We start from the raw sequence: 26356 nt of genomic DNA, 5'->3' as shown, positions 1-26356 counted from the left end.
CCAAGTTTAACACCTCTGATTTTAAAGTATGAATTGCTTTTTATTTTATTTCTAACCCACAATATTCTAGAGATTATTTAAGAAAAAAATTCTAATCAAATATCAATCAAGTATCAACTAATAACTTGCTAAAGGCTAGTTTTATACTATTTAACCCTACCAAAAAACCTATGTGGATCTAGATATGATTTTTATAGATGTTCATTATTTTGGTTTATAAGAGTTATTATTTTTAAAGATCTCCCCTATAGTTTTGTAATATTAGCAAATATATCTTTATAAATTGTATATTTGCACAAGACATGAAGTTCCGTGAGAGGAGGAACCAAGGAATGTGTCTTTTGCATTTCCACAATTCTAGATACACAGTGGCTACTCAACAAATATGTTACCAATTAAGTTCCAAATAGTAAAAAGAACACAAGCTTTTAGGTTGTTCCAAAGTGCTCCATTAAGTGGCATAGTCTAGCAAAGAAACATATCTTCCTAGGTAGACTGAGCCATATCAATGAAGGTCTTAGATATGGGTCTTAGAGCCTAGAGTACAAGGCAGAATGTGACACTCAGATTAAAAAAAAAAAAAAAAAAAATCAAAGATTCAGAGACTTCCCTGGTGGCGCAGTGGTTAAGAATCTGCCTGCCAACGCAGGGGACATGGGTTTGAGCCCTGGTCCAGGAAGATCCCACATGCCGCGGAGCAACTAAGCCTGTGCGTCACAACTACTGAGCCTGCGCTCTAGAGCCCATGAGCCACAACTGAGCCCGTGTGCCACAACTACTGAAGCCTGCGCACCTAGAGCCCATGCTCCGCAACAAGCGAAGCCACTGCAATGAGAAGCCCACGCACCGCAAAGAAGAATAGCCCCTGCTGGCCGCAACTAGAGAAAGCCAGCGCGCAGCAACGAAGACCCAATGCAGCCAAAGATAAATAAGTAAATTAATTAATTAATTAATTTAAAAAAATCAAAGATTCAGAATTGCTCTCCAGTTATCAAGGGTTTTTCACTGTCACTGTCACACCTTGAGAGTGATGGTTCTTGAGCATCACACTATAATATATTTATGTTTTAAAAATAAAAGCCAGGCCAAGATATGGAAGCAACCCAAGTGCCTATTGATAGGTGAACAGATATACTATATGATTTCACTTTCACATTGAATCGAAAAAACAAAACAAATGAACAAACAAAACTAAACAGAAACAGAGGTACCGATACAGAGAAGAAACAGGTAGTCGCCAGAGAAGAGGGGGTTGGAGGGAGGAAAGAAATAGGTGGGGGAGATGAAGAGGTATAAAATTCTAGTTGCAGAATAAATGAGTCATGGGTATGAAATGCACACTGTGGGGGAATATAGTAAATAACTATGTAATAACTTTGCATGGTGATATACTGTAACTGGACGTATCTTGGTGATCATTTTGAAATGTACAGAAATACCAAATCACTATGTTGTGTAACAGGAACTAACATAGTGTTGTAGGTTGATTATATTTCAAAAACAAACTCATAGAAAAAGAGATCAGACTTGTGGTTACTAGAGGCAGAGGGTGGGGGTAAGAGGAACTGGATGAAGGCAGTCAAAAGGTCCAAACTTCCAGTTATAAGATAAATAAGTACTAGGGATGTAATGTACATGATAAATATAATTAGCACTGCTGTATGTTATGTATGAAAGTTGTTAAGAGAGTAAATCCGAAGAGATCTCATCACAAGAGGAAAAAAATTTTTTCCCTATTTCCTTAATTTTGTATTTATGAGATGATGAATATTCATTAAACTTATTGTGATAATCATTTAATGATGTATGTAAGTCAAATCATTATGGTATATATGTTAAACTTATACGGTGCTATATATCAATTATACCCCAATAAACTGGAAGAAAAAATAAAATGAAACAAAATGAAATGAAATAAAATAAAATAAAATAAAATAAAAATGAGGGAGAGTTTTAACTAAAACAATCAAGTATAAACATTGGGAACATTAATAGATACAAGTGTTATAGCAGAAAAGCAGCAACTAAAGGAGAAGAAGTGCTATGAAGAAAGACTGATGAAGTTATGAGGGGAATGACAGGAAGGGGAGGAAGAAAAAAGCTTTTGTACTGCACAAGAAAAGGAAGTTAAGGAGGGATGTAGGGTAAGATTCAATACAATGAAACCTAGAGTGGAATGAGTGTGGGATGAACTATGATTTGGGGGAAACTATTTAGAAGACATGAAAAGAAGCATGTAAAGGGTAGAGCTGAATAACACAGGAGGCAAAAATGGCCAAAGAAAGGAGGAGCATCAAAGTTTCTTCTTACCAGTCAAGAAAAGTTAAAAAACACTTAAAGTAAAAGTGGCTGACTCTTAAGAGAGATGCAAGTAGCATACTAAATCACATAGAAAATACAGAGATAAAGGGAGATGGAAGAGGAAGACTATCTTCAGATGTGTGTAAAATGAGAAAATTTATATTTAGAATTGCTAGTCTCTACCTTTCTTGACTTCCTGATATAATGGGAATAAAGGTTTATATGCTGAAGGTAATTCAGTCTAAATGTAAGTAGTGTAAACCCAATTTTGGGCCTATAGTTCATAACACAAATCGTTCTCAGAAATTAGAACAATAGAAAATAGCAAAGGAAATGATTCAAGAATTGAGTTGTTTTTATCTCAATTTTCTCTGGTTACTCTTTCCTGGATGCCCTTCTGAAAACTTTTAACATAACATTTTAGATAAAATGACAAATTTGTGGGAAGACTTTATCCTCTAAACATGGAACAAAGAAACACAGATTACACAGTCTGAAAGTTCCAAGTTTTAGGAATTTTTTTTTAAGCCCTTTTATTTACAACCAAAAATCATATTTCTAATAAAGAAATGTCTCATGAAATAATGCTCATGATGGGATGAAAAGACCTTACAAATTGCTTTCTTGTAAATGTAGTAGCATTCTATAAAGAAAGAACATTGGATAGGAAGGCTGGAAACTTTAGTTTCCAGTGAAGCAGTGGTTAGATACATAGGCAAGTTCATAGTTCTATTTCCTTTAAACAAACAAACAAAATGCAGGGGAAAGACAAATAATGCCAACAAAGTATAATCAAGACAATATAGTATGTAGAAGTGCTTATAAACTTTTGGAACTATGAAAATGTTTTTCCTTCATTACTGTAGGGAACTTGGAGCATTAACAGAGAAAGACTAATCTTTTACTATATCGTTAGATATACAAAAACACAGATTTCATCTTGCACTTATACCATAAAAAAACTTTGGTAAAAGAACAGGAATACTGAAAGAAAAATTATGACATTAGATTGTACAAGTTAATCACTGCACTTTTAGTCTGGTTTAATAGTATTTATTTCCTGTTCTCTGTTTGGTATCAGTTTTAAATACTGACAGAGGGATTCCAAACCTTCAGGGTCTTACCGCTCATTCTGCATAGCAGTAGACATTGGATTGACTGTTGGGCTCACAGATTTGTTTCTTTCCCATATCATCATAAGTTCAGCCATCCTCTCCTCAGCACACTGTGCGGTAAGCCGAGCCTCTGCATCCTGGTCCCAACAGTCTTCGATTGTCTCCTTGAGTGACCTCACTGCCTGTAATAAAGTACATGGTCAAACAGTGTACCTTATCAAAAAATACTGAGTTTTTTAGCGACGTGAAGTGACAGAAAAATCAGTTTTCTTTAACCAATATTTTATATAACTATAATAAAATATCTTAGACTTCAGAGATTTGTAAAGGGGCATATTTCTCAAAAGGTGAGGAGCAAGTATGTAAGCAAACTTTAACTGAACTCATTGAAGAATTATCCACAATAGTAAGCAGTTGTAGTAAGTTACATGTTTCTTCAAGGCCACACATTTATGTCATTGTTGATCCACAGCACTGTTATTTCAATCAATAGCCACTAATTCCACTTCAAAAATGAGTTCTGAGTTTTATGAAATTTTGGCACTAGTCTGTCTTCAATCTCTAGGTGAACTTTTTCTCCTTTTCTCCTAGTAAGAGTGCTTCATTCAAACCGTAAATATTAAAGGCCTGGTATTTTCTTCGTATTTAAAAACTAGTTTCATTAGTAGTATCAAAAGCAGTCCCATTCTGTAGCATTCATATATATAAGCAATGAACAACAGTGTCCCATTTGGGGAAAGTTGGTATAAACTCCCTTTTAAAAAACAGATTTTAGGGACTTTCCTGGTGGTCCAGTGGTAAAGAATCCACCTTCCAATACAGGGGACTCGGGTTCGATCCCTGGTCAGGGAACTAAGATCCCATATGGTGCAGGGCAACTGCATGCCAGAACTAAAGATGCCTCATGCCACAACTGAAAAAGATCCCACGTGCTGCAACTAAAGATCCCGCACGCCACATGACTGAGTGTCATGCAATCCCATAAGCCTGCCTGCCACAGCTACTGAGCTCGCACCCCTCAATGAGAGAGCCCAAGTGCCACAAACTACAGAGCCCATGTGCCCTGGAGCCTGTGTGCCACAACTAGAGAGAGAAAACCCACATGCCACAACTAGAGAGAAGCCTGCACACCACAACTAAGACCCCGTATGCTGCAACTAAGACCCAACGCAGCCAAAAAAAAAACAGATTTTATGTACTTAAAGATACTTTTTAAAATATATATTATCCCTTTATTAACATCGCACTCATGGTCAACAGCACTATACCTCATGCCCTAATGAAGCTCATCTAGCACATGTTTTTCCTTCTTCATAAGGAATATCACAGCCTTCTTGTGCGTAGGAACACTAGACAGTAGTTCAGCATTACAATTAAGGGCCATTTTAAACTGTGAAATCACCAACAAAATGCACAAAAGTGTGAAAAATAAGGTACTAAATACATAGCAAAAAGGAGACTTGTTCACAGTACAAGAGATGAAGCAAGAAGGCCTTGTTAGACCTTCAGCTGGGAACATTACATCTGAACTCAAGTTTTTCACTGCTCTACACGTATCCAGAAATGACTGGGACAGTGTTCTGAGTGTTGATTTTAGGACTACAAATACACTTTAGCAAGTAGTTGAATTCCAAATATGAAATTCATGAATAATGAGGAAAGACTGTATATAATGGATTTAAAATGGACTTGGATTTGAAGATAATAAAAGAAACTCAAGAATCAATTATAACTAACTTTTTGTGACAAATATACCTCTAAAAACTAGTTATACATTTACCTTAGTGGATTTTAATATTGGTTTGAAAAAATGAACTGGTCCCAAGTTACGAAAAGAGGAATTTTTCTTTTTATTTTGAAATAATTTCAAACTTACTTTTCTTTTCCTTCATAATCTTGACATTTTTGAAGATTATAGGCCAGTTACTTTTTAAAATGTTCCTCAACTTATCTGATGTTTCGTCATGATCAGATTCAAAGTTTGCATCTTTGTCAGAAAATCACAGAAGAGATGCTGTGTTCTTCTCATTGAATCCTATCATGTGGTACACATTTTTGATTTGTCCCATTACTAGAGAAGTTAAGCTTGATCACATGACTGAGTTGGTGTCTGCCAGGTTTCTTCACTGTAAAGTTCCATTTTCCCTTTTAATAATCAATCACCGTTTGGGGGGGAAGTACTCAAAGCCCTGTAAATATCCTGTTCTGCATTCAACTTTTCACCCACTAGTTTTAGCATCTCTTGATGTTTCTTGGCTGAATCAATTATTTCTATGATGCTTGCCAGTAAGAAGACACTTAAAAAAATGATAGTAAATCCATAATAGGAATATAGACGAAGTGCACATAAACAAGAAATGCAAATACCTTAAAAATATGCTAAAATGCTCAACCTTATTCACCATGTTGAGGTAGTACATAAAATGTAGTAGTTAAGAATATTAGTTCCAGCTTTGTAGTGTCAGTACCAGCTCAATTAAGATCCTGGCTTCAAATTTTTTATTTATTTTTTTTAAAAATTAATAGCTACTTTATTTATTTATTTATTTATTTATTTTTGGCTGTGTTGGGTCCTCGTTTCGTGCGAGGGCTTTCTCTAGTTGCAGCAAGCGGGGGCCACTCTTCATCGCGGTGCGGGGGCCGCTCTTCATTGCAGTGCGCCGGCCTTTCACTATCGCGGCCCCTCCCGTTGCGGGGCACAGGCTCCAGACGCGCAGGCTCAGCAGTTGTGGCTCACGGGCCCAGCTGCTCCGCGGCATGTGGGATCCTCCCAGACCAGGGCTCGAACCCGTGTCCCCTGCATTGGCAGGCAGACTCTCAACCACTGCGCCACCAGGGAAGCCCCTGGCTTCAAATTGTGGCTCTATTATTTACTAGTTACAAATCAAAACAAGATCTATTTTTACCTACCACATTAACGATAAATAAAATTTTGCAACACAAAGTGTTAGTGATGGAAAAACAGGCTCCCAATATATATTATTATTGGGTGTGCCATCAGTTTGGAGGGTAATCTGGCAATAACAAATTTCAAATGTATTTGCCCTTTGATCCAGCAATACTACTTCCAGGAATTTATTCCTCAACTACACTTTTACATTTGCAGAAAAATGCATGTATAAGATGTTCACTGCAGTTGTCATTTATAACTGCAAAAGCTGGAAACTACCTACATGTCCTCTAACAGCAATCTGCTAAAAATTTATGGTATAATGGATACTATGCAGCATTAAAAGAATGAGGAAGATGTATATGTTCCCAACTGCTAAGTAAAATGGTTAAATGGGTATAGTAATTCCCATTAGTATGTTAGAAAAGGATATAAAAACATATAGTCTTGTAATATGCAGACATTTCTGGAAGTCTACAGAAGGAACTTAACAGTGGTTGCTTCTCCAGAGGGGTTTTTGGATGTCTGAGGTGAGTGTAAGAGTTTTCACTGCATATTTTTTGTATTGCTAAAAATAACTTTAAAAATATATATATATTTATTTATTTATTTGACCGCGCCTGGTCTTAGTTGCAGCACACGGGATGGGATCTTTGTTGCCTCGTTCGGGATCTTCGTTGTGGCGTGCGGGATCTTTAGTTGCAGCATGTGGGATCTTTTTCAGTTGTGGCATGAGGCATCTTTAGTTCTGGCATGCAGGCTCTTAGTTGCAGCATGTGGGATATAGTTTCCTGACCAGGGATTGAACCTGGGGCCCCTGCACTGGGAGCGCAGAGTCTTAACTGCTGGGCCACCAGGGAAGTCCCTAAAAATAACGCTTTATTGTTTGAACTCTTTGAATTTTTACCACATGCATGAAAAACATTTAATTAAATGACTTTTTTTAAGTGGGTAATGTATGTATTGATAATATGTCACTAAATTCAAAAGGTCAAAAAGGGAATACAATCTCCCTCCCATCCCTATCCACCAACCACCCATTTTCCCTCTCTACAGGCAACAAATATCACCCATTTCTTGAGTATTCTTCCAGAGAAACTCTGTTTTTTTTCAAGCACATATACGTCACATACCCCCACATACAAATTTATAGCTTCATCCATGTTCTTAATTACTAAACATAAAATGCAACACTGAAGCATACACACTGAAATCTTTCTAAAGCAAAGATCTGGACACCCTTACACACAAAACTAAAAGTGACCCTTTCCTTTTCAAAAATAAAGCACTAACTATTTTACAGAGTCCCATTCACCAACTGCTGGCTGGCCCAGAAAAGCTCAGAAACACCAATATCCAAGTAGTTAGAAATCATACACTGAGTTTTCTATATCTTGAGGAAACAGAGACATTGAATGTGGATAAAATTTGTTATTTTTCATTATACAGTTGGGAAATAATTTGATAAAATTCTTTTTGAAAAATGAGACCAAAAAAAGACAGTCATCAAGGCATTGTATTGGATGATGAATAAAATCAGGTAAACAGAAGCATTGCTCCCTACGTCTAAGAAGTTTCCATTTTTCAGACAGAATCATTGTTGATGAATAATAATAGTAAATAATTGATGAGTTCTAACTTTGTACTAGATTGTTTTAACTCATTTAATTCTTATATGAAGTAAATACTATTATCATCTCCATTTTTCAGATGCAAGAAAAGTTGCCCAGAGGAGAAGTTAGGACACATGGCAAAGTTAAGATCAAAGTCCAGGCAGCATAGCTCCACAATTTATACATTATCCTATGCTGACTGACTCTAAGCTATGCTGGTACAGGAAAGTTCCCAGTGGATAAATGGGTTGGTTCTGCTACAAAATTTGCAAGTTGATTTTTTGAAGAAAATCTATTACAAGTTCCAAACAACGTTAAAATAATAGTTGTTAAGTCATTAACACAAGTAAAGACTTAGAAGTTACTAATAAGAAATTGGGAAAAGGAAAAATTAGAAAAATAACTGAGAATTCAAAGAGGATGACTATAAGGAGGACTTTGAGGGTCTAAAAAACAATAATTTGGTTGGAGAAAACTTCCAGAAATAGAGTAAAGCAATGCTGAATACCCCATAATAAGGGGAAAAGTCGTTAAGAGAAGATTAATGAAATAAACAGTATTAAACAGGAGGATTAAGTCACCAATGGGAAGTCAGGTCTTCAAAAAAAATACTGAGAACGGACTTGACAATTTAGATGAAATTTAGATGAAATGGATAAATTCCTTCCAAGGCACAAACTGCCATCAACTATACTCCAATAAAAAGTTAAAAGAAGGAAAAAAAAACAGACAAACTGCCAAAGCTCACTCAAGAAGGGATAGATGACCTGAATATTTCCTGTATCTATTAAGGAAGGTAAATTTGTATTTTAAAACTTTCCCACCAAGAAAACACCAGGCCTGGATGGCTTTCTGAATGAATTCTACCAAACATTTAAGAAAAAATTAATGCCAAGTCTACACAGGTCTGCCAGAAAATCAAACAGGGGAGGATATTACCTAGTTCACTCTGTGAGGACCTCAGTCAAAATGGCAGAGGAAGGATCTTTGGGGGACATTCCTCCCAATAAGCACCAATAACTTGGCAAATATTATCAAAATCAACTTTACTGAAACTCTGGAAGTTAGTCAAATATTACAGCAACCAACTAAAATATAACTGGAAGAAGAAAGGCCACTGAAACAGGGTAGGAGAACTCTGTGGTGAGGAGAACTCTCCCAGGCCCTGGAGTGCTGGCAGATATGAACATGGCTGCCCATGTTCCCAAGGTGGGTACCTGGTCCCAGAGGGAGAAGAGTGATCTTGTCTCAAAGGAATTATGCTGTTTTGACATGTGTATGAGATCCCTGAAGGACTGATTTGAGAGGTCTATCTTTGTTCTGCCTAACTCAGAACTCTCTCAGGACAGGGAAGTAGCTATGACTAAGTGAAGAACATTCCCTGAAAACACTGAAAGCCAAATGAACAAGTGCTATAGCCTGGGGAAAAATATAATAGTTGAGGCACACAACAAAAATGCTGAAAGTCAGGGAGGAAAAGCTGGGTGGAGAAACTTTGGGGAATAAGGGCATTGAAAAGCTTCCACATATACTGGGGAATCTAGAAAACCACACACAGGACCAGGGCAGGATGCATGCTCAGAGAAGACCATAAGCTTTCATAACTGGCTGGCTCAGCCAGTAGGAAGTATTTAGGCTCAGCACTAGCAGGAAGTCAAGGCTAAGGCAGAATTGTAAAAGGCCTGGATAAGTGTTAACGGAGGGCCCCAACACAGAGCCAATCTCCAAAGACTTGGAGAATATTTTTCTTTTGTTTCCTTTTTGCCCATAATGATATCCAAAACATACAATTTTAAACAAAAAATTACAAAGCATGGGAAGAAACAAGAAAGTATGCCCCATTCACAGGAAAGAAGAAATGAACAGAAACTGTCCTCAGGAAATACAGACGTTGGAGTTACTAGCAAAGACTTTAAATATGCTCAAAGAACTAAGGAAACCATGGACAAAGAATTATAGGAAACCAGGAAAACAATGTCTCAACAAAATGGAGAAGAGCAATAAAGAGATAGAAATTATAAAAAGGAATTAAAAAGACACTTGGGAGCTCAAAAGTACAAAAACTGAAATGAAAAATTCACCAGAGTGGTTAACAGCAGATCTGAGCAGAGCGAAAAAAGAATTACTAAACTTGAAGATAGGAAATAAAAATTATCCAATCTGAGAAGCAGAAACAGAAAAAGAATGAAGAAAATGAACAGAGCCTATAAAACTTCTGAGGCACCATTAATCGCACCAAAATACACATGAGTGAGAGCCCCAGAAGAAGAGAAAATGGAGAAAGAATATTTGAAGAAATAATCGTCAATAACTTCCCAAATTTAATAAAAGAAATAAGTCTACACATCCAAGAAACTCAAGGAACTCAAAGCGGAGTTCCATACTGGGACATTATAATCAAGTTATAAAAAGCCAAAGATTAAGAGAGAATCAGGCAGCAGCAAGAGAAGCAACTTGAAATGTATAAGGGATCCTCAATAAAGGTAACAGTTAATCTCTCATCAGAAACCTTGGAAGTCAGAAGGCAATGGTATGACATTGTTTAAACTGCTGAAAGAAAACAAGTGTTTTCTATAGAATTCCCAAGAATTGTATATCAGAGAAAACTATCCTCCAATAGTGAAAGAGAAATTAGAATCCGCCTGCCAATGCAGGGGATGAGGGTCTGAGCCCCGGTCCGGGAAGATCCCACATGCCATGGAGCAACTAACCCCGAGTGCCACAACTACTGAGCCTGCATGCTACAACTACTGAAGCCCACAAACCTAGAGCCCGTGTTCCGCAACAAGAGAAGCCACTGTGATGAAAAGCCTGTGCACCACAATAAAGAGTAGCCCCTGCTCGCCGCAACTAGAGAAAGCTTGCACACAGCAATGAACACCCAATGCAGCCAAAAATAAATATATTTAATAAATTTAAAAAAAAAGAAAGAAAGAAATGTTAAAGGGAATCATTCAGGCTCAAGTGAAAGGACACTAGACAATAACTTGAAGCCATATAAAGAAATAAAGAACACTGGTAAAGTAACTATATAGGGGACTTCCCTGGTGGCGCAGTGGTGAAGAATCCACCTGCCAATGGAGGGGACACGGGCTCAATCCCTGGTCAGGGAAGATCCCACATGCCACAGAGCAACTAAGCCCATGTGCCACAACTAATGAGCCTGCGCTCTACAGCCCATGAGCCAAAACTACTTAAGCCCACGTGCCACAACTACTGAAGCCCGCAGATCTAGAGCCCACGCTCCACAACAAGAGAAGTCACCACAATGAGAAGCACGCGCACAATGAAGAGTAGCCCCCGCTCGCTGCAACTAGAGAAAAGGCCACGCCCAGCAACGAAGATGCAGCACAGCCAAAATAAATACATAAATAAAATAAATCAATCAATAAAAAAAATTTTTTAAAAAGTAACTACATAGGTAAACAAAAAAGCCAGTATCATTGTGTTTTTAGGATGTGACTCCTATTTTTTCTATAGAATTTCAGACAAATGCATAAAACGTAATTATAAATCTATGTTAATATGACTCAATATTTTCAAAATGTCAATATAAGCAACTGAAGACCTATGTATGCATTTTCAGGTATTTCCCTCAAACTATTTTCCATACTTCCATTTTATCAGGAAACTATTCTTTCCCCCTTTATTAACTGATCTATGTTTGGTTCCCTGGCAGTTTTTAAAATGAGTTTTTACATTCATTAATATTTAGAAGATTTTGAGTTTTGTTACAATAAAAATGTTTTTTAATTTCAATGCAACTATGAAGCAAAATGCCTTCATAAAAAAAAAAGGGATATTTCTCATTTTATAAAACTATGTATTTGCTATCTAACTCTAGTACTGGATTCTCATTGAATAGAAGCAGCAGTTCTACTGACTGCAGCACATTAGATTTTAAATGGATCAATTGGAAGTGAACCAAATACTACTTCTTTCTTACTCAGCAACCTCATCTAAATTGAAAGTAAAAAGTTTTCAGAAAAATATGCATATCCTGTAACGGTAGGGTTGCCAAGAGATACTTCAGAACAAGGAGTCCAATTTCTCTGAAGAAATAAAACAATTTAAGGAAGATGAAGTTGTATTTTACTAGATAAAATTTCACAAAGAGACTTTTCTTTGAAGCGTACTCTACTATGAGGCTGGCACATCTAGTGAATCCTGATAAACGATTCAGCCTCTCACCTGATGTCAGGGACCTCTTAAAAATCTGTCCCAGTTCCCACAGCAGGGACTACAGTTTGGTGGCAATCTTGGGCATACGAGCTTGGGAATAGGTCTTCAACTGTCTCATACCTGAAGGTTTCAATCTCATTAGAAGCAGAAGCCTTCCATGAAGGTAATCTACTTACAAAGATGACCAATGGAAAAAATACTCAATCTAAATCTATCTGGAAACATATAAACTCTCTCTAGCTTCTTTCCAAAATGCCACGACCCCTGGATCCAGAATGAAAATATTCTAATCCTATCAAGACAATCTACAATTAAAATGTGAACATATGCAGTAAAATGATTTATATTGCTTAATGAAAACTTTCTCATTTTTGTTCTTTAACTATAATCAAGAAATTACTTGTAGAGATTGGAACCAAGATGGTGGAGTAGAAGGACGTGCTGTCACTCCCTCTGGCGAGAACAGAAGAATCACAACTAGCTGCTGGACAATCATCAACAGGAAGACACTGGAACTCACCAAAAAAGATACCCCACATCCAAAGACAACGGAGAAGCCACAATGAGATGGTACGAGGGGCGCAATCACAGTAAAATCAAATCCCATAACTGCTGGGTGGCTGACTCACAGACTGGAGACCACTTATACCACAGAAGTCCACCCACTGGAGTGAAGGTCCTGAGCCCCATGTCAGCCTTCCCAACCTGGGGTTCCGGCAATGGGAAGAGGAATTCCTAGAGAATCAGACTTCGAAGGCTACAGGGATTTGACTGCAGGACTTCGACAGAACTGCGGGAAACAGAGACTCCACTCTTGGAGGGCACACACATAGTAGTGTGAGTGTCGGGACCCAGGGGAAGGAGCAGTGACCCCAGGGGAGACTGAACCAGACCTACCTGCTAGTGTTGGAGGGTCTCCTGCAGAGGTGAGGGGTGGCTGTGGTTCACCGTGGGGACAAGGACACTGGCAGCAGAAGTTCTGGGAAGTACTCCTTGGTGTAAGCCCTCCCAGAGTCTGCCATTAGCCCCACCGAAGAGCCCAGGCAGGCTCCAGTGTTCAGTTGCCTCAGGCCAAACAACCAACAGGGAGGGAACCCAGCCACACCCAACAGCAGTCAATCGGATTAAAGTTATGCTGAGCTCTGCCCACCAGAGCAACAGCCAGCTCTACCCACCACCAGTCCCTCCCATCAGGAAACTTGCATTAGCCTCTCGGATAGCCTCATCCACCAGAGGGCAGACAGCAGAAGCAAGGAGAACTACAATCCTGCAGCCTGTGGAACAAAAACCACATTCACAGAAAGACAGACAAGGTGAAAAGGCAGAGGGCTACGTACCAGATGAAGGAACAAGATAAAACCCCAGAAAAACAACTAAATGAAGAGGAGATAGGCAACCTTCCAGAAAAAGAATTCAGAATAATGATAGTGAAGATGATCCAGGACCTCGGAAAAAGAATGGAGGCAAAGATCAAGAAGATGCAAGAAATGTTTAAGAAAGACCTAGAAAAATTAAAGAAAAAAAAGAGATGAACAATACAATAACTGAAATGAAAACTACACTCGAAGGAATCAATAGCAGAATAACTGAGGCAGAAGAACGGATAAGTGACCTGGAAGACAGAATGGTGGAATTCACTGCTGCAGAACAGAATGAAGAAAAAAGAATGAAAAGGAATGAAGACAGCCTAAGAGACCTCTGGGACAACATTAAACGCAACAACATTCGCATTATAGGGGTCCCAGAAGGAGAAGAGAGAGAGAAAGGACCCAAGAAAATATTTGAAGAGATTATAGTCGAAAACGTCCCTAACATGGGAAAAGAAATAGCCACCCAGGTCCAGGAAGCGCAGAGAGTCCCATACAGGATAAACCCAAGGAGAAACACGCCTAGACACATAGTAATCGAATTGGCAAAAATTAAAGACAAAGAAAAGTTATTGAAAGCAGCAAGGGAAAAATGACAAATAATATACAAGGGAGCTCCCATAAGGTTAACAGCTGATTTCTCAGCAGAAACTCTACAAGCCAGAAGGGAGTGGCATGATATACTTAAAGTGATGAAAGGGAAGAAACTACAACCAAGATTACTCTACCCAGCAAGGATCTCATTCAGATTTGATGGAGAAATCAAAAGCTTTACAGACAAGCAAAAGCTAAGAGAATTCAGCACCACCAAACCAGCTCTACAACAAAGGCTAAGAGAACTTCTCTAAGTGGGAAACACAAGAGAAGAAAAGGACCTACAAAAACAAACCTAGAACAATTAAGAAAATGGTCATAAACAATTAAGAAAATGGTCATAGGAACATACATATCGATAATTTCCTTAAACGTGAATGGATTAAATGCTCCAACCAAAAGACACAGGCTTGCTGAATGGATACAAAAACAAGACCCACATATACGCTGTGTACAAGAGACCCACTTCAGACTTAGGGACACATACAGACTGAAAGTGAGGGGATGGAAAAAGATATTCCATGCAAACAGAAATCAAAAGAAAGCTGGAATAGCAATACTCATATCAATAAAATAGACTTTAAAATAAAGAATGTTACAACAGAAGGAAGGACACGACATAATGATCAAGGGAACAATCCAAGAAGAAGATATAACAATTATAAATGTATATATGCACCCAACATACGAGCACCTCAATACATAAGGCAAATGCTAACAACTATAAGGGAGTAAATCGATAGTAACACAATAACAGTGAGGGACTCTAACACCTCATTTACACCAATGGACATATCATCCAAACAGAAAATTAATGAGGAAACACAGGCTTTAAATGACACAATAGACCAGATAGATTTAATTGATATTTATAGGACATTCCATCCAAAAACAGCAGATTACACTTTCTTCTCAAGTGTGCACAGAACATTCTCCAGGATAGATCACATCTTGGGTCACAAATCAAGCCTCAGTAAATTTAAGAAAATTGAAATCATTATCAAGCACTTTTTGTGACCACAACACTATGAGATGAGAAATCGATTACAGGGAAAAATCGTAAAAAACACAAACACATGGAGGCTAAACAATACGTTACTAAATAACCAAGAGATCGCTGAAGAAATCAAACAGGAAATCAAAAAATACTTAGAGACAAATGACAATGAAATCACAATGATCCAAAACCTATGGAATGCAGCAAAAGCAGTTCTAAGAGGGACGTTTATAGCTATACAAGCCTACCTCAAGAAACAAGAAAAATCACAAATAAACAATCTAACCTTACACCTAAAGGAACTCGAAAAAGAAGAAGAAACAAAACCCAAAGTTAGCAGAAGAAATCGTAAAGATCAGAGCAGAAATAAATGAAATACAAACAAAGAAAACAATAGCAAAGATCAATAAAACTAAAAGCTGGTTCTTTGAGAAGATAAACAAAATTGATAAACCATTAGCCAAACTCATCAACAAACAGAGGGAGAGGACTCACATCAATAAAAGTAGAAATGAAAAAGGAGAAGTTACAACAGACACTGCACAAATACAAAGCATCCTAAGAGACTACTACAAGTGACTCTATGCCAGTAAAATGGACAACCTGGAAGAAATGGACAAATTCTTAGCAAGGTATAACCTTCCAAGACTGAACCAGGAAGAAATAGAAAATATGAACAGACCAATCACAAGTCATGAAATTGAAACTGTGATTAAAAATCTTCCAACAAACAAAAGTCCAGGACCAGATGGCTTCACAGGTGAATTCTATCAAACATTTAGAGAAGAGCTAACATCCACCCTTCTCAAAATCTTCCAAAAAACTGCAGAGGAAGGAATACTCCCAAACTCATTCTATGAGGCCACCATCACCCTGATACCAAAACCAGACAGATACTACAAGAAAAAAGAAAATTACAGACCAATATCACTGATGAATATAGATGCAAAAATCCTCAACAAAATACTAGCAAACAGAATCCAACAACACATTAAAAGGATCATACACCATGATCAAGTGGGATTTATCCCAGTGATGCAAGGATTCTTCAGTATGTGCAAATCAATCAATGCGATACACCACATAAACAAATTGAAGAATAAAAACCGTATGATGATGGGCTTCTCTGGTGACACAGTGGTTGGGAATCCGCCTGCCAATGCAGGGGACACGGGTTCGGGCCCTGGTTTGGGAAGATCCCACATGCTGCGGAGCAGCTGGGCCCGTGCGCCACGGCTGCTGAGCCTGCGCTCTAGAGCCGGTGCTCTGTGACGAGAGGGGCCACCGCGGTGAGGGGCCTGCGCACGGCAGTGAGGAGTGGCCCCCGCTCACCGAAACTAAAAAAAGAAAGCCCACGCACAGCCACGAGGACCCAACGCAGCCAAAAATAAATAAATTAATTAATAAAAAAAAAGAAGTGGGATAAAATCCCACTTTAGAAAAAAAACCGTCTGATCATCTCAATAGGTGCAGAAAAAGCTTTTGACAAAATTCAACACCCATTTATGATAAAAACTCTCCAGAAAGTGGGCATAGAGGGAACCTACCTCAACATAATAAAGGCCATATAGAACAAACCCACAGCAAACATCATTCTCAATGGTGAAAAACTGAAAGCATTTCCTCTAAGATCAGGAACAAGACAAGGATATCCACTCTCGCCACTATTATTCAACATAGTTTTGTAAGTCCTAGCCTCGTCAATCAGAGAAGAAAAAGAAATAAAAGAAATCCAAATTGGAAAAGAAGAAGTAAAACTGTCACTGTTTGCCGATGACATGATACTACACATAGAGAATCCTAAAGATGCCACCAGAAAACTACTAGAGCTAATCAATGAATTTGGTAAAGTTGCAGGATACAAAATTAATGCACAGAAATCTCTTGCATTCCTTTATACTAATGATGAAAAATCTGAAAGAGAAATTAAGGAAACACTTCCATTTACCATTGCAACAAAAAGAATAAAATACCTAGGAATAAACCTACCTAGGGAGACAAAAGACCTGTATGCAGAAAACTATAAGACACTGTTGAAAGAAATTAAAGATGATACCAACAGATATACCATGCTCTTGGATTGGAAGAATCTATCTTGTGAAAATGACTATACTACCCAAAGCCATCTACAGATTCAATGCAATCCCTATCAAATTACCAATGGCATTTTTTATGGAACTAGAACAAAAAATCTTAATATTTGTATGGAGACACAAAAGACCCCGAATAGCCAAAGCAGATTCCTCCCTGACTTCAGACTATACTACAAAGCTACAGTAATCAAGACAATATGGTACTGGCACAAAAACAGAAATATAGATCAATGGAACAGGATAGAAAGCCCAGAGATAAAGCCATGCACCTATGGTCAACTAATCTATGACAAAGGAGGCAAGGATATACAATGCAGAAAAGACAGTCTCTTCAATAAGTGGTGCTGGGAAAACTGGACAGCTACGTGTAAAGGAATGAAATTAGAACACTCCCTAACACCATACACAAAAACAAACTCAAAATGGATTAGAGACCTAAAAGTAAGACTGGAAACTATAAAACTCTTAGAGGAAAACATTGGAAGAACACTCTTTGACATAAATCACAGCAAGATCTTTTTTGATCCACTTCCTAGAATAATGGAAATAAAAAGAAAACTAAACAAATGGGACCTAATGAAACTAAAAAGCTTTTGCACAGCTAAGGAAACCATAAACAAGACAAAAAGGCAACCCTTCGAATGGGAGAAAATATTTGCAAACGAATCAATGGACAAAGGATTAATCTCTAAAATATATAAACAGCTCATGCAGCTCAATATTCAAAAAACAAACAACCCAATCCAAAAATGGGCAGAAGACCTATATAGACATTTCTCCAAAGAAGACATACAGATGGCCAAGAAGCACATGGAAAGCTGCTCAACATCACTAATTATTAGAGAAATGCAAATCAAAACTACAGTGATGTATCACCTCACACCAGTTAGAATGGGCATCATCAGAAAATCTACAAACAACAAATGCTGGAGAGGGTGTGGAGAAAAGGGAACCCTCTTGTACTGTTGGTGGGAATGTACATTGATAACAGCCAATATGGAGAACAGTATGGAGGTTCCTTAAAAACTAAAAATAGAATTACCATATGACCCAGCAATCCCACTACTGGGCATATACCCAGAGAAACCCATAATTCAAAAAGACACATGCACCCCAATGTTCACTGCAACACTATTTACAATAGTCAGGTTGTGGAAGCAACCTAAATGCCCATCGACAGACGAATGGATAAAGAAGATGTGGTACATATATACAATGGAATATTACTCAGCCATAAAAAGGAATGAAATTGGGTCATTTGTTGAGACATGGATGGATCTAGAGACTGACATACAGAGTGAAGTAAGTCAGAAAGAGAGAAACAAATACCGTATATTAACACATATATGTGGAACCTAGAAAAATGGTACAGATGGACCAGTTTGCAGGGCAGAAATTGAATCACGGATGTAGAGAACAAACGTATGGATCTCAAGGGGGAAAAGTGGTGGTGGTGGTGGTGGTGGTGGTGGTGGTAGTGGGGTGGTGTGATGAATTGGAAGATTGGGATTGACATGTATACACTAATATGTATAAAATGGATAATAATAAGAACCTGTTGTATACAAAAATAAATTAAATTAAATTAAAAAATAGTTGTTTAAAATAAGAAATACGGGGTACTGTCATTAATAAGAGGGCAATTCAATAATTATGACATATAATGGAATGCTGATCAAATGGACAGAAAGCGGTACATCTATATATGTACTGACATGAAAAACTAAGTGAAAAAATCAGCTTCAGAAATGATAGTGGATGATCCTACTCATGTTAAAAAAAAAATGAGAAAGAGTGTGTGGATGTATGTCTTGTATGCAAATGTTTGTAAGATATTTTTAGCATTGTAGCAACAATTTACTGAAATGGCAGGAGCCTCTGAAAATATTTCAGCGTTGTGAACTGCATTTTTAATAAGCAGAATTTATATGTGGTACCTTGGTTTCTTTTTGGTGCAGTTTAAATTTCTATTAGTCCTTGAATATGTAAGTCTGCACTAATTAACATTTTTGGTACCACTCTCAAGAGGATAAATGGAAAGGAATTTCAATAATATTTAAAATATTATCATGTTAATTATTCTAGCTGTTACCCAATGTAGCAAACTTCAGACACAACAGTTAGTCCCTCTTTGAAAATATATAATAGCATACAAATCAAGTAAGTTGGATTTCTGGTATTAGACAACTCTAAAAACTATTACCATTATTAACAATCTATTTTTGCTTCAAGCAACATTTGAACATCTTCATCATAAGTCCTCTTTTTCAATAATTTAGTTTTTCCTTACCAGGCTATTTTCTTTCCAAGCTTCTGGGAACTTGGGTCTCTGTTTTTCCCTAGACACCAGAACCTGCATATCTTCAAAAGTGGGATGGTTTCCAACCTCTGTCTGAAAAGCCATCTGGTATTCTGGTACAGATTCACCTGTGTTTTTTTTTTTAAAAAAAGATAAGAGTAAAATTTATAATTATAAAGAGACCCTGTTGTGGGTTTTATGCACTATTAGTAAAAGCTCTATTTAGAATAGTCTTTGCTTGATAAATTAAATGTTTGTTATAAATTAGATGGTAGTTACAATGATGGGCAGCTATTTTTAAATGGTTTCTAGTATTAGTGAATTTGGGGGTGGGGGTGGACATTATTATATACATGAGGTTTAACACTTAAAACTGAATTCTTATCCCATACAGGGATTGAGGGTGGTGACTATGAGGAGAAAGTCCAAGATCTAGTACAACAAACATGTCTGTAGAACTAAATGTAAGTGGGTGGGTGGTACAGTCATGTCTCATTACATCACTGACTCTATTATATAGTCTAGCCAGATTTTTCATATGTCACAAAAATTTTTATGATAATGACCATTTGACAAAAAATCAATAAACTGATTTTTCCCCTTAATAAGTAGTATCTAGATCAAGGATTTTGAAATATCATTAAGTATTCTACCACTGTTCAATAACCCTATTCATCACCAATATGCACAATCAGCAGCTTGTGATAAAAGACTTACGATTTTTACAAAATGTTGTCAAATTAAACTTAATTAACATATTCAGCCACCCAGAAGACCTCTGGGACCAACATTTAGAAAACCAATCGTTTAGTCAAAATCTTGGCAAAGAACACAAGAGAAATAGACTCTTCCTGCCTCCTTGTCCCTCCCCCAATACCATTAAAATGACAAGATAAATTAGAAGAAAGAATACCAGGAAGGAGGTAAGGCATGTAGGTTCTAATCTTGGCTTCATCTCTATCTAGGAAAAGCCGTTTAACTATTCTGTGTTTCAGTTTTCCTGTCAGCAAAATGGAAATGTCTGCCTTCCTTATCTCACTCACATGGAGACAATACAAAATTTATAATGACCCAGATAGAAAGTACATTACAAAGCATGTAATTGAAGTTTTATGCTTCAATTTGAATATTCAAAAAAAAAAACACCACCTATACACTTGCCCTCCACCAATATTAAAAAAGATTTACAAAGAGTAATTCTATAATTTATGTAGCATAGCCCAAAGTTTTTGGAATATTGCACTATCTATAAATACAAATGGTATTTTCACATATTCTATAAAGATTTAAGCAGATACTTATTTTTGATCAATAACCATCAACACTGAACTTGAAAGACAAAACTAAAGTATTTCATCCTGCCAGTTAGTGTATCACTTTCTTTCATGAAATCTCATATGATAAACCCTCAACCCATACCATCTGTGAACTGTAAGATACTTACTAATATATCTCTTTTGTCTTTCTGAGACATATACACAACACACATACATACCTTCCAAGTGTTATTTTTTCCTCAAATGCTCTTCAGTAGAATAAATAAATATTTAATACAATTTTACTTATTTGTTTTAATTGGGTGTAAATTATAATTAGAAAACTTGCTAAATAAAACTGATGCACAATCTTGTTTTGGGAATGGAATGACATTAAGAATTATCAAATTTCTACTAAATCTTCATGGTTCTCATCTGTTACTTGTTAATTATGTCTCTAAGCAGTTAGGAACGTTTTAATCCCCTTCTTAAATTATGCTTGTTCTCTTCCTCCTTTTTCTTTCTCTTGCCTTCTTTTTTTCTTCCTTCCTGCCTTTCCTTCCTGCTCTTCCTTTGTAATATAGATCCTAATTCATTTATATTGTTAATATTTTACAGAGAGAGGCAGCCTTCATAACAAACTGTTTCCATTCAATAAAATGGAATAATAATAAAAGCATGTCCTGCACTTGGAGTTCTATTATAGAAGTTTAAAAAATATTTTATAAGAATTTTTCCACTAATATATGCTATTCTTTAGGCTTATTCATATGTTTGTGGAAAACTTTTTTTCAATTTACACCCCATTTCACTGTTAAAAATTTTAGGAGTACCCTGTATCCTCTGCCTGTGCTTTTTTAGCACTCTTTTCCTCCTACACCCTGTAATATTTCTGTCTTCTCTATTCCACAGAAACTCCTCTAAGAATACCAATGACCTCCTCCTATTCAAATTCCAAGATCATTCCTCAGTTCCACTTCCTTTTGACCTTTCAATTACATATGTTTCTACTAATGTTGGTTCTTAATACTTTCTAACATTGACTTCCAAAATACTAAGATTTCTCAGTTTCCTCACTGTCCATTTGTCTTCCTATGACGGGGGAGGGGGAGGTCACCTAATATTCAGTCTTTACTCACCAATGTTTTTCTCTCTTCATTTATTCTTTTAGGGGACTGCATCCACTTATAAATTCTCAATTACCATCTCTACGTAGGTAATTCCCAAATAATCATTTTAATCTTAAATTCTTCACTCTTTTAAGTTCTTCAGTAACAATTTTTTCAGTTGTCTATCAATACCCCACCCAAAAGTTCCCACAATTAACTCATCTTTCCAATGTAAACCAGTACTTTTTCCTAAGCTCCTGGCTGCCACCCTATTTCTCAGACCTCTCAATACTTCTCAATTCCCTAGACTGTCTTCCAATAGCTAACCAGAACCATAGCTTCCTTTTCTACATTTTGTCTCACATATACCTCTTCTTCCCCATTTCCATACCCAAGATTGCAGGGTATCTTAATGCAACTCTCTTCTTTTTCCTTTACTTTTATTTTAAATTTTGGTTAAATGTACAAAACATAAAATTTACCATTTTAACCATTTCTGAGTGTACAGTTCTGTGGCACTAGGTGCATTCACAATGTTGTGCATCCATCTCCAGAACTTCTTCCATCTTCCTAAACTGAAATTCTGTATACATTTAAAAGTAGCCCCCAATTTCTTTTTCCTTTTTAAACTCTTTCTAGTACTATTTCAATTCATCCTATATTTCTATTATAATAATATTCTTCAAACAAGATTTAATTGTCTTTTATTTTTCAAACATCTGATATTGCATTTTATTATTTATCAGTCCAAAAGCAACAGATATTCTTTGAATCAGTAATTGTTCAAAAAATGTTGCTGATAGCAATGTACTAACTAAAGCTGATACAAGAATCATTTCAGTCAGACATGCTTCTAAAAACCAGAAATTCTGGATTAGGATTTTTAAAAAATATGTGGCCAAAGTTCCAATAATAGAAATTAAAAGCTCCATGGTTCCAATAATATGTGATACTACTGCAATCACTACTATTTCCAGAAAAACACTTTGAGTACTCCGTACTTCCAATTAACTGGAAAATATACTTCTAAATAATAACTGATTGATGTGTAGGTAATCTAAGTAATTATTAATTTATTTCATTATATTTTAAAATTAAACTATTGTTAAATGCTTACTGTTTTTAAAGCAAAAATATTCAACCCCACTACTAATCTGTTTTTATTAAATAGTTCCATTTCATAAATTTGTCCAATGCTGGTTTAACTGACTGTATATCCTTTTCTTATGCTTTTAATGTGGTTATTCTTATAAGATAAAGACCATTTATGTCAAGTCATTTTGTACACCACCTATAAGGGTGCAGTGCACATATTGGTAATTACTTTAAATTTTTATATCACAGTGACAGTGATGTAATCTTAACAAAAGGAAGAAAAATATACAATTATTTGGCTATTTCAAGTAAGCCTCAAATAAGCATTCACATTAAATGAGTGTTCTTTCATGAAAGGAAGGAAGGTAGGCAGGAAGGCATGATGACAAGGGAGAAGTTTTTTAAAAAGGAAGAAAAGGAGAATGAAAAAAAGAAAGGAAGAAAAAAGTGTTCCAATGGATAATTCTTTACTTCTAATTCCTTATTGGGTCAATTCAGGAAATACTGTTAAGTGCAGCTTCTCAAATACTCAGAGGTTGTGTAAAGAAAACAATGACTGCTAAAGCAATCAGAGACCATCCTGAACACAGATAAGCTATTATGAGCAATTAATTAAATTACACTCAGATGCAAACCTGGAGTCCTTTCTAAAAAGTTTTTCCTGATTCACATCCTTCTGCTAGTAATGTTTCTGAACACTAGATGGCAATGAGCTAAAGGTTTAAATGAAAGTCAAACATGTCGAAGTCGACTTATTTAATATAGGTAGAAAAAAATATAACTGCTTCACTTCAAAACATACATCAATTTTTGACAGCAGTTCCCTTACCTGGGAAGAGGTCTGTACATCTCATAAATATCTCCCAATAAATTAGTCCAAGTGCATACATATCTACTTGTTTCAAAGCTGATTCACAGTCCCTCAGGTTCACAGCTCCTTCTAGAACTTCTGGTGCCATATATCTGATTGTGCCAACCTGATAAATTAGAGTGATGTATTTCAGAAAAAGAATGTAGCATATTCTGAAGGGCATACATTAGACCAGAAGTTATACATAAATTTCAGGTCAACAATATGTCAATGTTATTTGAAGCAAAGCAAGTCACTGAACCTTTCTATACCAAATTTTTAATAAATAAAATACCCATTTTAGGACAGCTTGGTTGCTTCCAGTTTTTGGCAATTATGAATAAAGCTGCTAAAACGTTTATGTACAGGTTTTTGTGTGAATATAAGCTGTCAACTCAATTGGGTAAATATATAGGAGTGTGATTGCTGGAAGACTATGTCTTCCAAAGTGGCTATACCCTTTTGCATTCCCACCAACAATGAATGAGTTGCTGTTGCTCCACATCTTCACTGGCATTTGATATTACTGTTTGGTTTTTTTTTTAACCATTTGAATGTAATGGAATCTTGTTTGGATTTGCAGTTCTCTAATGAGGAATGATGCTGAGTAACTTTTATATGCCTATTTGCCATCTGTATATCTTCTCCGGTAAGGTGTCTGTTCAGATCTTCTGTTTTTTAATTGGCTTGTTTGTCTTCTTACTGTTGAGTTTTAAGAGTTCTTTTATATTCTGGATACAAGTCCTTTATCAGATATGTGTTTTTCAAATATTTTCTCCCAGTCTGTGGCTTGTTTTTTTCATTCTCTTAATACTGTCTTTCGCAGAGCAGAAGTTTTTAATTTTAATAAAATTCACCTTAGCAATTTTTTCTTTCAAAAAAAATACCCTTTTAAAATAATTAAACTGTGATATATTCATCCTATTCAATAGCATTCCTACTAATATTGACAAAAATGAGTTGGAATGGCAGTGATTTGCACAATGAATTGATGAACTTCATGCAATGTCTTCCGTATATCTGAATTTTGTAATTCCTAATATGCTACACTTGGATAAGGATAACTGTCCTGAGTAGTTAGTGGATTTTTAAATGCAATTTATTATGTTTTGAAAATATGTCAGTGTGATACCTTTTGTAGACACTCACCTCACTTATGGCTGCATTATCTTCCTCCCCTGGGCGCACCAGTCTATTTCCAGTCAGCTTCATGGACAACCCAAAGTCACTAATAACACAGGTTCCATCATTTTTCACCAGAACATTTCTGCTATTTAAATCTCGATGGGAAATTGCAGGTTTATAGTGATCTGTTTGGATAATTTTCAAATATTTATTAATGCTTAAATAGCACTACTGGACATGAAATGAGCATGAAGGTAATAGGGGCTATATAAACATAGAAGATAGTGTTATTTTTCTGCCCATTTATTTTCCAATAGCAAAAAAGGACATAAGAAATCAAAATTTCAACTCACAATCCCCACTATTTTCGGTATATTTCACAACATAACTCCTGTTGGAACTATAATTAATTAAACTCTAAACATTCAGCTACATAAACATTCAGCTGCAATTAATAGCCAAGAGGCTGTTGCTTCTAATTTTAACATGTACTTTTTTTTTTCCTTTTCATTTCTAGAGTAGCAAAAGGAGGCAACAGAGAAAGGAATATCTGGCATAAAAAACAATAAAAAGTCAACTTATCTAAAACAATTATCACTGAAAAACTGACATGGCTCCAAAATTGGTATATGTATTTTATAGTATTCTCTTACAGCTTAAACAAATCAAACCTATGACAGAAAATCCCAGTTCTGTCCTGAGGCTTAGCCATGTATCTAAGCCCACCACAATTCTTCAAATCAAACTAGAAACAGTTTTGCAATGGACTGGTAGCTGTTTTATGATTTTACAAAGAAACAAAACACTATTATACTCATTCTATTACTTGTTTATCAGAAGACTATATGTTCCATGTAGGCAGAGAAAGAACATGTTTTGCCTGAATTCAAAAGGCATGGCACATAGTAAATGCTTGCTGAGTGAAAGAATATATCCAACCTAAGCCCCTAACTAAAATCATAACTCTTTTCCTCTTTATAAGAAAACCTTGGCGGGGGGAGGGGGAGGAACGGATTGAGAGTTTGGGATTAGTAGATGCAAACTATTATATATAGGATGGAAAAACAACAAGGTCCTACTGTATAGCACAGGGAACTATATTCAATATCCTGTGATAAACCATAATGGAAAACAATATGAAAAAGAATATATATATGTATAGCTGAGTCACTTTGTTATATAGAAGAAGTTAACACAACATTGTAAATCAACTATACTCCAATAAAATTTTTAAAAAAGAAAACCTTATATAAATCTTATATTGAAATAAAACCGTAGCTCTTGAAAAGAAAAAAATTCTATAGTACCATTCCCAAATTTATTTATTTATTTATTTATTTATTTTTATTTTTATTTTTTTTATGGCTGTGTTAGGTCTTCGTTTCTGTGCAAGGGCTTTCTCTAGTTGCGGCAAGCGGGGGCCACTCTTCAGCGCGGTGCGCGGGCCTCTCACTATCGTGGCCTCTCTTG

The 26356-nt window shown here is 36.3% G+C and overlaps 1 protein-coding gene across 3 annotated transcripts in view; it reads right to left on the bottom strand.

Annotated features, from left to right (window-relative positions):
- BMPR2 (bone morphogenetic protein receptor type 2) overlaps positions 1–26356 on the bottom strand; it is a 187162-nt gene that overhangs the window by 10179 nt on the left and 150627 nt on the right. For all 3 annotated transcript variants that reach the window (XM_036857146.1, XM_036857147.1, XM_036857148.1), the window contains 4 exons: positions 24911–25071; positions 23741–23888; positions 19443–19579; positions 3426–3598 (listed from right to left, as the gene is read on the bottom strand). In XM_036857146.1, the coding sequence (XP_036713041.1) occupies positions 3426–3598; positions 19443–19579; positions 23741–23888; positions 24911–25071 (619 nt within the window). The remainder of the gene's footprint in view (positions 1–3425; positions 3599–19442; positions 19580–23740; positions 23889–24910; positions 25072–26356) is intronic.

The sequence above is a fragment of the Balaenoptera musculus genome, chromosome 7 (genome assembly GCF_009873245.2).
Source record: "Balaenoptera musculus isolate JJ_BM4_2016_0621 chromosome 7, mBalMus1.pri.v3, whole genome shotgun sequence".
NCBI classification, from domain to species: Eukaryota; Metazoa; Chordata; class Mammalia; order Artiodactyla; family Balaenopteridae; genus Balaenoptera; species Balaenoptera musculus.
This window is presented reverse-complemented; position numbering and strand designations above follow the sequence as displayed.